This window comes from Phascolarctos cinereus, unplaced genomic scaffold (assembly GCF_003287225.1).
Source record: "Phascolarctos cinereus isolate Bilbo 61053 unplaced genomic scaffold, phaCin_HiC Scaffold_5;HRSCAF=322, whole genome shotgun sequence".
Classification (NCBI taxonomy): Eukaryota; Metazoa; Chordata; class Mammalia; order Diprotodontia; family Phascolarctidae; genus Phascolarctos; species Phascolarctos cinereus.
This window is the reverse complement of record NW_027555958.1, coordinates 264,616,638-264,633,139: the sequence shown is the minus strand read 5'-3', so window position 1 is coordinate 264,633,139 and position 16,502 is coordinate 264,616,638. Positions and strand designations below refer to the sequence as shown.

Genomic DNA, 16,502 nt, shown 5'->3' with positions numbered 1-16,502 from the left:
GTGTCCATGGGGTCACAAAGAATCGTATATGACTGAACAACTGAACAACAACAAAAAATGCCTTTCTTAATGCAGCCCAAAGACCAGATGACCTCTTTGGGTTTCCATTTCACATGGCCAACTTACATGAAGCTTGCAGGCCGCTTATGCCCCCTAGTTCTTTTTCAGACAAATGTCTTTCTTAACATTCCTCCCCACCTTTTGCCCTCACCCTGTAGTTGTGAAGTTAATTTTTTGAAGCAGAGGGTAAGACTTCACATTTATTCCTACTAAATTTCATCTTATTAGATTTAGTGATCTATCTAGCCTGTCTTTTTGAATTCTATGTGTGTTAACAATAGCTCCCAGTTGAGAACAAGGAATAGTTTACCTATCAGATCCATGGAGAACAGAAGAATTCATGACCAAATAGGAGATAGAGAACATTATGAAATGCAAAATGGATCATTTTGATTACATTAAATTGAAAAGTTTTTGCACAAACAAAGCCAATGCAGCTAAGATTAGAAGGAAGGTAGAAAATTGGTAAAGAATTTTTACAACCAGTCTCTCTGATAAAGGCCTCATTTCTAAAATATGTAGAGAATTAAGACAAATTTATAAGAACACAAGCCATTCCCCAATTGATAAATGGTCAAAGAATATGAACAGACAGTTCTCAGATGAAGAAATTAAAGCCATCTATAGTCATATGAAAAAATGCTCTATATTCGTATTGATTAGAGAAATGCAAATCAAAACAACTCTGAGGTACCATATCACACCTATCAGTTTGGCCAACATGACAAAACAGGAAAATGATAAATGTTGGAGAAGATGTGGGAAAATTGGAACACTAATACATTGTTGGTGGAGTTGTGAAATGATCCAACCATTTTGGAGAACAATTTGGAACTATGCCCAAAGGGCTACAAAAATGTGCATACCCTTTGATCCAGCAATAGCACTTCTAGGGCTATATCCCAAAGAGATCAAACAAATGGGAAAAGGACCCACATGTACAAAAATATTCATAGCAGCTCTTTTTGTGGTGGCCAAGAATTGGAAATTGAGAGGATGCCCATCAATTGGGGAATGGCTGAGCAAGTTGTGGTATATGAATGTAATGGAATACTATTGTGCTATAAGAAATGACGAACAGGCTGACTTCAGAAAAACCTGGAAAGACTTGTATGATCTGATGCTGAATGAAGTGAGCAGAACCAAGAGGACTTTGTACACAATAACAGTCACGTTATGCAATGACTAAGATTGTTAAACTGAACCCTTCTCAGCATTAGGGATGGAAAATGCTGTCCACATCCAAAGAAAGAACTATGGGAGTCAAATCGCTCTCACTTATTTTTACCTTCTGTTGAGTTTTGTTTCATCTTTCTGATGGTTCCTCCTATTGGTTTTAATTTTTACTTACAACTTCACTAATGTGAAAATATGTTTAATGGGTATGTAAATGTAAAGCCTATATCAAATTGTGTGCTGTCTTGGGGAGGGTGGGGGGGAGGAAGAGGGAGAAAAATTTTCAACTCAAAAGCATATGGAAGTGATTGTTGATAAATCAAAATAAATTAATAAAATTTTAAAAATTTTTAAAATTTTTAAAAATTTAAAAAATTAAAAAACAATAGCTCCCAGCTTTGGTATCTGCATATTTGATGAGCATGTCATCTATGTGCTCATCCAGTCCCTCCCCCTGCCATAGGAGTTAGGTTAGGGGTAATTAGGTGGATAGAGCACTTGTCCCTGGAGTCAAGAGGACCTGAGTTCAAATCAGCTTCAGATACTTACTAGCTGTGTGACCCAGGGCAAGTCACTTAACCTCAATTGCCTCCAAAAGGGGGTGGGGGGAAGCATATGGGTTAGGCTAGTTTCTTTTTGTTTGTTTGTTTGTTTTGGTTTGGTTTGGTTTTTAAAGGCAAGAAAAATGTTCCTAGAATTTTATTGATCCAGTCAGCCTTGGCTCAAGTGGGTAATCAGGTAGAGCAGGGGTGTTGTGAATCATGTCTTCTCTGACTCAAACCTGAATATACCCAGACTTACAAATAACTTGAAACAAAAGTGGGAAAGTCAGGCAGCAACCTCTCTGCATGGGAAGCCCAAAATAAAGACTTGAGGGAAAGAGAAGCAGCAACAAAGAGATAGGTAGGAAGGTAAACATGGGTGGGCAAAGAAGAAGGGATATTGCCTTCAAAATGATGATTTCCTGCTGTCTCATAGAGAAGAAACCCCTACCATTCACAGCCTCAGAAGAAAGAAGTCAGAGGATTTATAGAGATTTAAGTTTGGGAAAAGTGGTCAGTTATCAAGAAAACATCACCTTTAAGGTAAAATTAAAAGCCTCTGACTTCACTAACTATAACTATATTATTCAATTCAAATCAACACCTATTCATTAAGTGGCTACTATGGGTGAAGACCTTGAGGTGCTAGGTGCTTGGGATAAGAAGATAAAAAAGAAGCAATTCCTGCCTTTATTCTACTGGTGAGATAAAATATAGGCACAAGTAAGTAAATACAAAGTATATATAAAATAATTTTTTAAAAGAGGTTTTTGACCTTCTTAAAAATTCACTTTTGTTTCCAAATACATCGTCCCTCAATCCCTCCCCAGAGAGACAAAGAATTTTTTTTAAAGGGGATAAGGGGGAAGCAATTCAGCTAAACCAACCAAATCATCAACCCAAACAGAATATTTGCAATGTTCCCACCCACAGTCCACTGTCTCTGCAAAGAAGAGAGGGAGGTTCATTTTTTTTTTTTGGCTCTTCTTCCAGGCCAAGCTTGATCATCATAACTCCTAGCATTCAATTTGGGTTTTTTCCTTTGTCTTTGTTCTTTCCATTGACATTGTCATAATCATTATACAAAATAATTTCAAAGGATAGGGAGTGCTAATACCTGGGGGGAGAAGGAAAGGCCTTGTGTAGGAGATTACGGCCGAGCTGTGCCTTTAAGGAAACTAGAGACTCAATGAGGTAGAAGTAAGGAAAGGGGATGATTGCCAGACCAGGGGGGCTGTCACCACCTGGGACAGAGGTGGAAGCTGGAATGCTAAGTACTAAATTATCATAATTCACCATGACTATCGGCTGTGGATTGATTTTTAAGTTTTTCAGTTCTGAAAGCCTTTAATGTATTAGAGTATACAGATTCTTCTAAACTCTCATTTTCCTTATGAGAACTAGAGGAAAGGTGATTTAGTTTATCTTTGGGATTCCTGCTAATGGAGGAACTGGATTAATTGAGATCCTTCTTTACTGAGATTCTGTGATTTTTGGGAAGAAACTGGGAAGATTTCTCAGTCTGCTGGAGGGGCACCCAGAGAGCCCACACAGAAACCAAAGAAGAGGATTTCATGCTGTCAGCAAGTAGTCCCCATGGTGAAACCCAGATAGCTGGGTTAGAGCTTCATACTTTGGGAAATTATGCCTTAGGCTTCCAAGACAAGCTACGGCCAGTTTGCCACAAAATGCTGACAGTGCAGAACTGGGACCATCGACAGGGCAACATCTAAGGAGGAAGCAGCCAGGACAGAATAGGGATTGTCCTTGCTTTCATTTCTAAAGCTTTCTATGGCAGGTATCACCTGAGCAGAAGGAAAAGAGTAGTAAGACAGAATGGACAAGTCACACCAGTCATAAGAGGAGCTGCCTGTCCTACGCTCCAGAGCCTCAGTTAGTCAAACAAAGATAAGGGAGGGTTGAACACGAGGCCTATTATTAGTGCCTCACCTCCAACATGAAGGTGCTGTCTAGATATAGTGTCTGCAGGCCCCAGACCAGCCCACAGAAAGAAGAACATGTATGCTAAGCTTCTTATACACAGAGGTTCTTAACCCTTTCTATGTGTATAAGGGACCCATCTGGCAGTTTGATGAAGCTTCAGAATAATGTTTTTAAATGAATAAAATAAAATACACAGGATTTACAAAGGAAATCAATTTTATTGAAATAGAGATGTATTTTTTTTTCCTTTTCAAGTTCATGGACCCTCAGAAATCTATCCACAGGGTCTATGGACCCCAGATTAAGAACTCCTACCCTAAGGAAAATTACTGCTTTAAAATCATCAGAAAAAATGACATGATACTAAGCCCTGGAATGGGAAGCATTGGAAGCCACAGTATTGGTCTTGTTCCTACCCTTGATCTAGAGGATCCTGGATCAAATTAACCTTTTTGTGCCTCAGTTTTGTTATCTATAAAATGGACATGACTACCTTACAAACTTTCATGTCTTTACAACTACTTGTGAGTTTAAGTCAAACAACGCCAGTGGAAACGTTTGGTGCTCCCTGGATGGAACGTACTAGAGAAGATCTACAGATCTTCATAAAGTGAAAAGATCAAAGATCTTTCATAAATTGAAGATCAGGCATTCAACATTCTCAGGCAAAAGGGAAATACATCCTTTGGGGTTGCAAATAAGGCACAGATTTGGTGCTGCTCCTCTGAGGACTACAGTTATTGGCCAATAAAGCCCATCAGTGCTCCAGGCAGCAGGGAATATACCTTATTTAATTCAAAGTGGCAATGTGCCTATTTTATGAGCAAAAGATATTAAATTGGAACAAGTTTTAGAAGAGACAGGGATATTCATCATTTAGTCTATTAGATATGGATGTTTGGGTTTAATGAATCATTCAGCAAGTACTTACTATGTTCCAGGTACTGAGGATATACACAAATTGAAACAGTCCTTGCCTTCAAAGAGGTTGAATTCTATTGGGAAGACTACATGTACTTATATAGGTACAGACAAAATATCAATCAATCAATTAGTATTTATTAAGCACCAATTATGTGCTAGGCACTATGCTAGTCCCTGGAGATAGAAATATAAAAAATGAAGCAATCCCCATTGGCAAGGAACTTGCTTTCTAATGGGAGAAACAAGTACATATATGAACATATATATATGGCAAAAATATAAAGTGAGTAAATATAATATATAAAAAAAATTTAAATGAAAGGTTATTTGGAAAGGAGGGTACTATCAGCTAGGGAAATCAGGAAAGGCTTCACATGGAATACTCTGTTTGAGCTGTGTCTTAAAAAAAAGATGGCCTCTATGAGGCAGAGGAAAAGGGAATGTATTCCAGGTATTTAAAACAGCCAGCACAAAGGGATAAGAGATGGGGTGTCATGTGTGAGTTAATTGATAATTAATTTATGAAATTATGAAAAGGGAGCAGGCATACCCAGTTCTTTGGGTACTCACCAGGAAAGACCACAATTGGCAATGGGGAAATGGAGCTTCAATCACACTTTTAACAAGGCACAGAGATAAACAGTGAAAAGTGGAGAGGGATACAGGGGCATATAGCACAGCTCAGGGACAGGGGAATAAGATGCTGAAGGGAGGGAGGCAGTGTGGGGAAGAGGAGGGGAGAATGAGAGGCAGAGAATATCACTCACATAACCACAGCTTAAGAGTTGGGAGCACTAGGCAACATGGATTCGATGAAGATGGAGGAATGCTTGGGGCAAGAGTTTGAGATCTCATTTTTGTAGGGTTTGGGGAAACAGATCAACTTTTATCAGTGCCACCCTGGGGTTAGTTCATTAACATATCTAAATCATCTCAAAGTTATCAGCAAAACTTCAAAGTCATCATCTCAAAGTTAACAGCAGTTTTTTGATGTTCTGCTGGTCTGAAACCATGGAGGTCTGGATTTTTTCTGGCGTTTAGGACCAGAACCTTGACAAGCAGTACTTAGATGATTTGCCCTGATTCAGCATATTACCAGGATGTGAATTTTAGTTAATATATTATATAATGTGTAAATTATGCTCCTTTGATCTTTTGGACTTCCAGGTTCCCTATTTGCAATCTTATTTCCACTATTACCTTTAAACTGGATACCAATAAACTTACTATACTTACTAGAAGGAGAGGAGGTGGTCAGGAGGACCAGAACAAGACATAATTTTAAAACAATGAGGAACAGAGAAATGTCTAATTTTGGTTGGATGACAGAGTGTGGGAAGGGGAGTCATGTACAATGAGGCTGGAAAAATAGGTTGAGGTCAAATAGAATAGAGCTTTAAGAGCTAAATAAAGGAGTTTTTATTTGTCCTAGGAAGGCACTGGAACTGAGTCTAGAAGTCACATGGTCAGATCTGAAATTAAGGAAATTCCTTTGCAGTACAGTTATCTCTTCCATATCGCAGGGGTTAGAGGTACTGCACTCCCGCAATGTGGAAAATCTACATAAAATTTTGTTGGGCCTCCTTTCGTAGCAGAGAAGATATCTGAGTTGTTATGGTGTTAAAAGATAAAATGTGTTGATATTATACAATGCTATACATATATTTTGTGCATTTCTGAGTTTCTAAACTTCTTCTGTGTCATCTGTGACTTCAGCAAAATTCCCCCAAAACTCCCATTTAATTTCTTATACAGACCCATGATATATCAAAACCATAATGGGGAAAGTCAGGATGTGGAAGAGATAATGGTAGTATGAAGGGATGATTAAGGTCTAAACTAAATTGTTGATTGAGAGAAGGGGTCAGATGTGAGAAATGTAGGGTGGTAAAAACTGTAAGACTTGACAGATGATTGGTGACATGGAGTGAAAAAGAGTAAGAAGTAGAGGGAAATGAACCATGGGAGATTGGGGAAATAGTGGTGCTCTCTACGGAAATAGTGAAATTTAGGACATATAATGTTTTGCACATGGCAAGTCAAAAGCATCCACTAGGAAAGTGGTGATACAGGACTGAAGCTTAGGGAAAGACTGGTGCTAGATAAGATAGATAGACCTGAGCCATCTGCCTATTTGCTTAAAGATTATAGTTAATCCCAGAAAGGAGAAAAGAGGACATATGAAAGAACCCTGGTGAACACCCACAGTTAAGGGTAAGCCAAGAAAGGAGCCTGAAAAGAATGGTCAGACAGGTAGGAAGCAAACCAGGCAAGAGGAGAGAAAACCTACAGAGGAGAGAATTACCTAGGATGAGAGGGCAGTTAGCAGCATCAAATACAGCAGAGAAGTTGAGAAAGCCGAGGACTAAAAAAAGACCATCATATATGGCAATCAAGAGATCATTAGCAACTTTGGAAAGAATATTTTTAGTTGAGTGATTAGGTCAGAAGCAAGATTGCAAAGGGTCAAGGGATCAATAAGGGGAGAGCGTAGACAGCTTTTTTCAAGGAGTTTGGCTGAGAAAGGGAGGAAATATAGGTTGGAAAGCATACGGGGACAGGAAGGTCTACTGAAAGTTTGGGGTTTTGTTTTGCTTTGTTTTTAAGGATGGTGGAGAGTCAGCTTATGGGAAAAAAAGAAGAAAGGAAGGAACCAGTTGATAGGAAGAGGTTGAAGACAGAAATGAGTGGGGAGGAATAATCTAGGATGCAATCTGGTGGAGAAGATAGAAGAGATGGTATCAAGACAGCAGATACTATGAAGAAAAAAGGAATAAACAGCTGAAAGGATTAGTTTTGAAGGAAAAAGGGGACTCTAAGAGGCAGAGGCATTCTAGGCATAAGAGAAAAGTAATACGAAAGTGTGTAGATGGTAGCTGAAGTGTTCTGTTTGCAGAATGACAAGTAAGTTCACATGGCTAGACTATAAAGTACATGAAAGGGAAAAATATGTAAGAAGACTGTAGAGGTAAGAAGCGATCAGGCTGTGAAGAGGTAATGCTAACAAACAGGATTTTAAGTATTTTAGCCTAGAGATAATAGGGGCCATTAGAGTTTATTAGAGTAGGGAAATGATATGATCAGATCAGTACTTTAGGAAAAGCAGTTGGGCAGCTGTGTGGAAGACGGATTGAAGTGGCGAGAGAAGTAACTCAGGGAGACCAGCAATACTCTAGATGAAAAGTGGCAAGATCCTGAACTAAAGTGGTAACAGTGTGACTAGACAGAAGGGGTTGATTTGAGAGATGTTGTGATGGTAGAAACGGCAACACTTGGCAACCAACTGAGTAAAAATTGAGTATTTGGGGTGAGGAAGAATGAAGCGTCAAGTGTATCAAGGTTATGAATCATATGGTGGTACCCCTGACAGTAATAGGCATGTTCCAAAGAAGAGTGGATTTCAAGGAAAAGCTAATAAATTTTATTTTGGATATGGTGAGTTTGAGGTTTCTATAGGACAGACATCCAGTTCAAAATATTCAAAAAGCAGTTGATGTGGCAATAGAACTCTAGAGAAACTGAGAATATATATATACATATATATATATATTTATATATGTATATATATATATATATATATATATATATATATATATCTGTGAAATATCTGCATAGAGATGATAAGTAAAGGGGCAGATGATGATCAGCAAAGGAGACTGAGAGACAAAGATCTTAGAAAAGTAGGAAGAAAACCAAAAGTAGTTAGTGTCACCAAATCCCAGAATGGGAAGAGTATCCCAGGGTAGAGGGTAGTCAACAGTGTCAAATCCTGCAAAGATCAAAGAAGGAAGGAAATTAAGAAAAGCTTATCAAATATGGCAAATAGACCACTTATAACATTGGAAAGAATGGATTCAGTTGGAAGTTCCTGCAAAGGGCTGAGAAGTGAGCAAAAGAAGAGGAAATGGAGGCAATAAGTATATACACACTCCTTTCTAGGAGTTTGGCTGAGAAAGAGATGATAGCTTCATAGGATGTTAGTTTGTAGTGATGGTTTTTTATGGATATGGAAGACTTGGGCATGTTTGCAGGCAACAAGGAAGGAACCAGTAAATAAGAAGAGAGTAAAGATTAGAGACAGAGGTAGGGAGGATCAAGGAGCCAATCTGCTGGACATTATGGGAAGGAATGGGATCAAAGGCACATACAGAGGGGTTGGCTTTGATAAGAAGGGATTAAAAAAGAAAATGGATGACATACCTTGAATTGTGAGAAATACAGAAGAACAGGAAGATCCTGTGAAGGGCCTAATTTTTTTTTTTTAGTAACAATAACAAGGTAGGATGAGAGGTTGATGTGGGAGGCTTGAGGAGAAAAGAGGTTTGGAACAGGTGCTATAGAGAACGGAATAGTAATAAATTAAAGAGGAATAAAAGGATTGCCTTGCTTTAGTGAAGGTCCCATTGAGATTAAATAACATTAATTTGTACATTAATTGTGATTGAAAGTATTGCAAAGGCATCTTACCTGGGCCAGACGTGTCACCAAGCCTTCTACGACTAATGGAGGTCCTCATGACTCCTAGAGGCAAAAAAAAGAAAATGTCTGAGGTTAAGCTACACATTCCCTCCTGTAGACAACGGATAGCCAGAGCATGCCCTTGCCCTAATAGTGGCCATAAATCCAGACTAGGGTAACCCAAAGGATGTCACTGAGCATCAAGAGACCAGGGCAACTCTAGTAACCTCAGGGATTTGACTCCAATCAGTGTGGAGTCAGAGCTCTAGGATCTATTGAGCCTGTGATAGAAAGAAAGAAATGAATGAAAGATGAATTAATGAAAAATCGTTTATTAAGTTCTTATATGTCAAGCACTGTGCTAAGCACTGGGGATACAAACAATAAAAAGCAATACAGTTCTTGCTCTCAAGGAGTTCATACTCAAGGAGACAAGTAAGTTCAGCCAGAAGGTCTAAGGACAGCTTGGTGGGACAAATGGCAAGGCCTAGGATTCCTTAAGGTGCATCGTCAGGTCAGATGGCAGTGTCTGGTGGTCTGGAGGATATAAAGAGAGAGTAAAGGTAAGACCAGGAGTAACTTGAGACACAGTGGCAAGGCAGATGATAAGGCCTGATGATCTTCCATTTCATCAGAAGGACTGCAGTTAATGATTCCCATGGGGTCTGGGTGGCAGAGTTCAGGGAAGGGTCAAAGGGAAGCCAAGGAGGGAAACATGCCTCTGCTCAAGGAGCTTCCTGCTGTCCTGATGGGGGTCTGGGTGCTTTGGAGTTTGGGGAAGTGGCAAAGGGAAGCCAAGGGTATCCAAGAGTCTCCAGACTAGGAAGGCCATGGGTATCTGAATATACATATATTTTTGAAAAGGCTGGAATCCATTTCTGAAAAAATGGATTATTTTCTTCTACTTAAATGTGTCTTTGATGTATCCTCATGATGCGGAGGTGGCCCTGGTCTCAAAAGCTTTACCAGTAGAGTGCAATCTCTGGTGGGTTCTATTAAATTGAAAAGGATTAAAATCCAATCATTGGGCCTGGTGATGGTCTATGCCACAAAGCAGTATAGCTTTTGGCCACAACAATTTAAGAAGACTGTTTACAAAGGAGGTAAAGTGAGGGAAGGGGGTTTGCAATGTGTCAGTGGAGAAAATACCCACATCACCAAAATAATTAATAATGACTGACATTTGTATTAGTTTTGTCAACATTATCTCATTAGTCTCATCAAAAAATCATGCGAGGAAGATACAGGCTCTGGGTGTTCAATAACTTGCCTCAGAGCTGGAAAATTAAGCGTATGGGGAAGCATTCAAACACAGGTCTTCCTGATTCCAAGTCCAAAACTATCTGCTATGCCATATTGCCTGTCCCATTTGAGTACTGAGTATGTCAGATTTTAAATGTTCTAGGGGAGATTGCTGTTGTAAAGAAACCTAGAGCAACTTGTTTTGGTTTTTGAAATACTTTTTACTACTTGATTCCTTTTGTTTTTCTATGAAATCATTTCCCGTTTTACTCCAGCTCAAATACCACCAGTTCTCATTTTATATAAGTGGATGGTTGAGTACTTTGTCTGCAGATCTGCAAAGGAGAGGAAAGGGAAGAGGGAGGCAGGAAAAGGGCTGCCCAGCGGAGGTAATGGGCTGGCACATGGTCCAAAGACATGTGGGAGCTGACGAAAGAGAAGCAAGAAAAGGAGGAGGAATACCCATGGTACTGGAATAGGAACAGCAAAGTCCTATTTTTCCCCCAGAGCAGTGAGGCCCCATTCTTTCCCTATATCCCGATTAGGCAACCCTTTCCCCTATATTCTTAGCCCTATATGCAGGGCAGACAACTACTTCCCCATATGCTGAACAGGCAACCTCATCACTCCATAGCCCACCCTATCACTAGCAACCTGTGGTCTGGAGACCCTCAGACTACCCTATCACCAGTGACCTTGTGGTCAAGGGACTTTCCCAAGACTTCACAAGCGCAATTAAGACTCCTCAATGCCTGATAGTAACTTATGTGATGTCAAAGTCCTCATTTACATCTTATGAATATGGTAATGAGGGACTCTAGAGAGTGAAAGTGTGGCTATTTCAAGATAGACACCCCTGAAGACCAGAACAACACAGGTGCAAGTCTTTTTTTTTTTTGCTTGCATAGCACAAAGATTATGCCATAGCAAATTTCCATAAGTTACTCCCCTTCAGCTCTGATATAAGCAAGTCCCCACTCTCCTTCCACCCAACCAACCAGTATCCTGAGCTGCTTGGTTCCACAAAGCCCTGCTCGGAAGGACTCTAGCCTTGTTATTCTTACCGACTCCGAACCAGCTCTCCCACTGCAGTATGAGGGGAATAGACAGAAGACTGACTGGCCAGACAAGAAGGCAGGTGGGCAGACTGGGGCAAAGGTACAAAGGTCTCCTTTGGGAGGCACCAGCGCTGAAGTGGTCTCCATCTGTTCTTCTGCTTTCACTTGAAGGATTGGGTTTTTTTGCTTTGCTCTGTTTTTGTTTTTGGTGGGAGTGGGTGGATTAGTGGAAGGGTAGGATTGGTCATTGCCTCAGTCAAATGGAGACCTGTTAAAGCCTTAGCTTAGAAAGGCCAAGGTCTCCCACTACATCCTGAGCTATCTCCAGTCCTCCTGTTCCATATCTTGCCACTGGCTCCGAAGGAGAGAGTGAGACTGGTGACTTTCTTTGCACAGACCACCCTCACTTAAATCCAATTCACTTGCATGTCATGGCATCATCTCCCTCAGGTTATAGTCCTCTTCAAGAAGGAAGGACAAACAACAAGGAGGCCAAAATGCTCAGGAGCAGGAACAGAGAAAAAGAGAGCATAGTACTGTGCAGTAAAGATAATATATGTAGTGTGGGATTTTTTTGGAATTTGGATTTCTTCTAGAATTCTTTACATATGCAAATTTTCTTAAAGCAAGAACTATCACTACTCTTTGTGACCCAAAAAACCCCAAAACAAAATGAAAAACTTTTAAGCAACACCATCCCAAACAGAAACCTTGTCAGACCATGCATACGATATCTTCTGTCCAATACTTCCTCATCCCTCTGCCATGAGAGAGAAGTGATGTATCATTATCTCTTCTCCTGGATCTTCACTGGTTTTTCTGCTACTCAGAATTCCACTGCCTTTGAATGATTTCTTCATTTACATTATTGTAGTAATTGCATATATTGAGTGGCTGCCTCATTTCATGAGGAAAAGTTTCCTTCTAGAACTTGGAAAATTCATAACTCAGCTATTATGCAAACTATAGGCTTTGTATCTTGGTCCTCTACCACGCTGGATCTTTGTCCTAACTATCCTAATCCTGACCCTGAATGCAATGAATAAATGAAATAGCATTTAATAAACATGTACAGTGTGGCAAAACACTGGGCTGAGCATTAGCAATACAATTAGAAAAGTGAGATAATCCCTTTTCTCAAGGAACTCATGTTACAATAGGGAGGAATAATCAACCCACCTAGGTTTCAGCTGCAAGAATGAATGAATTTTTTTAAAAAAGACATTTTATTAAGTGCTTACTATATGCAAATACAAAAAGGGAAACAACCCCAGTCCTCAAAGAGCCTCCATTTTAACAGAGGAAGATAACACTTAAAACTGCCCTAAGACTTTTGGGACAACCTGTATATGGGCATGGTGGCCAAGGAAAGTAGTTTTGACCTGAAGAATCACAGGATAATGATGCATAAAACAATCAACTGACATTCTTTCCAGAAGCACTAATTCGGTAGATTTGGTGGCTGCGCCCAGAACAAAAGAATAAGCAAAAGGAAAGGAAAGGGATTTGTATGAAGCAGCAGGCGGAAGGTAAATAGTCTAGATATATTTCTGAATGGGATATGAAGGTGAAGCATGTTCTAGAGCTATCCAGTAGATATGGTGGGCTAAAGTAGCTAGTTTGCACTCACTAGGCATAAAGTGGCCAGTTTAGGTTGATTAACCCAAGAAGGCTGCCTAGGGTAGGGGCTGCAAAGATGAACGGATTAACTTCCTCAGTGACTGGGGACATGGCTCGAGGAGGTCTAGACCCTGTGAGGAGGTACCTTCCCACCAATGACAGGAGCAACATACTAAGCATACATATCCCCTCCCCCAGGGAAGTTAGGCTAGTTTTTCCTTAAAAGCCATTGAAACTGTCCTCAAGATTTTACTGGGAGAGCCAGGGAAATGAAGGCTCAGGACAGCAAGGACATGAAAGGACCTGACCTCTAGCTTGTGAAAGCAGAACAGAAGCAAACACAGGGAAGCTATATTCAACTGAATCAAGGCTTTAATCTGGATGCACATCCTTTCCTCCCTCTGAATGTCTTTTTCCTGCTATGACTCAAGTAAACTTTGTTTTGTCAAATGCTAGATGAGTTTCAAGTATCTCATTTCATTCCACTGGAGTCAAACTCCTAGACTCCTAGGGGGAACTGACTAATAATAACAACAGTTGGCATTTAGATAGCATTTTAAGGTTTGCAAAACACTTTATGTACGTTTATCAGTTAACCAGTCAGTTAACTATATGCCAGACACTGCACTAAGTGTGTGCTTTGTATCCCCGGGGAAACAAAGTAAAGGAAAAACAAAAAACAAGCAAACCAAAATACCCAAAACCCTGCCATTAAGGAGCTCACAATCTAATGGTACAAACAAGACATAGACAAGATAAACTGAAGATAATCAAAACAGGGAAAGCACTAGCATTAAGGGCAATCCGTATAAAAGGTGGGATTTAAACTGGGACTTGAAGGAATCCAGAGAGGGAGAAATTTGACATGAGGATGAAGAGAATTCTAAGAACTGAGGACAGTCAGGGAAAATGCTCAGATTCAGGAGAAGCATCTTTCTGTGAGGAACAGAAAGAAAATAGCATCACTGGATGGCAGAGTATGTCAGGGCAAGTAAAGGGTAAGAAGACTGGAAAGGTAGGAGGAGGTCAGATTATAAAGGGCTTTGAATACCAAACAGAGGATTTCATATTTGTTTCTGGAAGCAATAAAGAACCACTGGAGTTGATCTGAAAGGAGTGTGTGTGTGACATGGCCAGACTCTCAATTTAAGAAGATGAATTTAACAACAGAGTAGAGGATGGACTGGAGAGACTAGACTAGAGGCAGGGAGATCAACTAGCAGGCTATCACAGCAGTATGGGTGTGAGGTGATAAGGGCCTAAACCAGGCACCAAGGTGGCTGCAGTATCAAATGAGAGAAGGATTATGGGAAAGATGTTCAGAAGGTAGAAATGAAAAACTTGATAACAGATTGGAATCAGAGTGAGAAAGAGTGAGGAGGATGATGCCTAGGTTGACTAGAACAATGGAGGTGTCCTCAAGAGTAATATGAAAATTAAGAAGAAGGGAAGGCTTAAGGGGAAAGATAGTGAATTCAGTTACTCTGGGTCTGAGAGAGGTTAAGTAACTTACCTAGGGTCACACAGTTTATAGGTGTATAAGGCAGGATTTGAAACCAGACTCCAGGTCCTGTGCTCTATCCACTATTGTCAAGCTGGTACAGTGCCAAACTGGACTCTAAGGGTACTCTTAGAACAGGAAAGAGAAGCTGACCAGGAAAGATTAAGATTAAATGTGCATGGCACCATACAAACTCATGAATGAGGGCACACACATACACACACAAGCCCTTGGCTCGGACTTTTGGTTGGCTTATGGCAGGCAAGTCTAAACATGAGGAATGGAAGATTTCCTACACTGCTAAGCTCAACAAGAACAGGATAATTCTGCCTGCCTAAAATAAGTACAAGTTTAGAAGAGGTTGTACCAACTTAATGCCAAGATATCTGGAGCTAGATCATTTGACTCTGGATCACAAACTGGAAGTTTCCTTACCTGTGGGAGACATGTTATCCATCCAGTCTACACAGAGCGCAAGAAACACAAAGAACAAAGCAGAGCCCCCAACCCTGCTGGGTCCTGAACATAGTGCCAAAGGAGCAAAGTGCCAACAGAAGAAATGGAGTTAGAAGGAAAAATAACATTGTATAAAAAGCACTGGATATGGAATCAGAGAAGCTGAGCTCAAGGTATAGCCATGTCCTCTGACACTTTCTTTATGTTTAATTTTGGACAAGTCCTCTCACCCCTCTGAGCCTCTGTTTCCTCACCTGTATAATGAAGGGTTTGGATTAGATGTTCTTCCCTAAGATCCCTTTTGCTCTGTGGGCAAAATATTCCTGTCATCCATGACTTTTAAATACCAAAGCAGTAAAGACTCAAATTTTGGGTAAATCTACCATAGCAGGGCAGTCCCCTGCCTGTCTAGGATGGGAAAAGTACTGACGGTAAACAACAGACAATGGAAGGGGGAACCCATGATAGTCTACAATTTGACACAACCAGGGAACTCACAGCAAGTCTAACGTCCTCACCCCATTTCTTCTCATACCTAGTCTTAGTTTTAGACCATTTCAATCAGTAACGGTCGCTACTCTCTACAAGTCACCTGCAGAGAAAAGGAAATAGGTAGCCAACAGTAAACCTTTGGCTCATTCAACCAAAATATAGTGAATTCTCTACTATTGTATATGTACCCAGTCCAGTCCAATCCAAGTTTTCATTTATGTTGCAGTTTGGGGTGCTGGGAACCTGAAAATGTAAGAATACGGGGGAGTCTCCCTGGAAAGAATTCCATCATTCAAGCCTTCTTTCAGTCAAAGTAGCAAGGTTTATTGTAACACCAGTAAGGCAGGCAGATTCCTAGTAAATCTGCAGATTTGAAAAGGATGGAACTGATACTTACATACAAAAAAGGGAGAAAGGGTCAGTGAAAAGATCTTGATAGGATTAAGGAGTGGGCCAGGTACAAGACAATGAAAGGAGTTAAGTGGTCAGAGAGCCACAGCGAAAGGGTTAAAAGGATTACTGAGTATCTAGGCAATAGAATGCCAGGGACTGGGTTGTGTGGAAAAGTTCAGGGACTGGTTATGTGGAAAAGTTCAGTTTCAAAGACATGGTTTTTTTCCTTTTAGGCTCTAGGTCCCATCACCCCATCATTAAGACCCTACTACAGGTAAAGCACTAACTGCTTCTAGAGTTTACATTACATGTAAATAGATAAATTTACAGATACATGATAATTTGAGGTAGGAGATAGTGCCAATCCCTATCAGGTGAGGAAAGGCTTCCCAAAAGAGTAAGATATGACCTGAACCTTGAAAGAAACCAAGAGTCTTAAGTGGCAGGTAATGCAGGACTGCTGCTCCCAGTACTAATGCCACTCCTATTGTTATTAACTCCTATTACTATTACTATTATTACATTCCAGTATTAAGAGTCAGTCTGTTCAAAAACACAGGGGAGGGAATTGTTTAGTTGTGTTCGACTCTCCAGGACCCCATTTTGGGGACTTCTTGGCAAAGATACTGGAGTGAT

The 16,502-nt window shown here is 40.3% G+C and overlaps 1 protein-coding gene across 2 annotated transcripts in view; it reads right to left on the bottom strand.

Annotated features, from left to right (window-relative positions):
- The window catches only part of SEPTIN9 (septin 9), a 339,777-nt gene that overhangs the window by 287,298 nt on the left and 35,977 nt on the right, over nt 1-16,502 (bottom strand). For both annotated transcript variants that reach the window (XM_020966002.2, XM_078155808.1), the window contains exon 2: nt 9,114-9,167. In XM_020966002.2, coding sequence (XP_020821661.1) covers nt 9,114-9,167 — 54 coding nt within the window. The remainder of the gene's footprint in view (nt 1-9,113; nt 9,168-16,502) is intronic.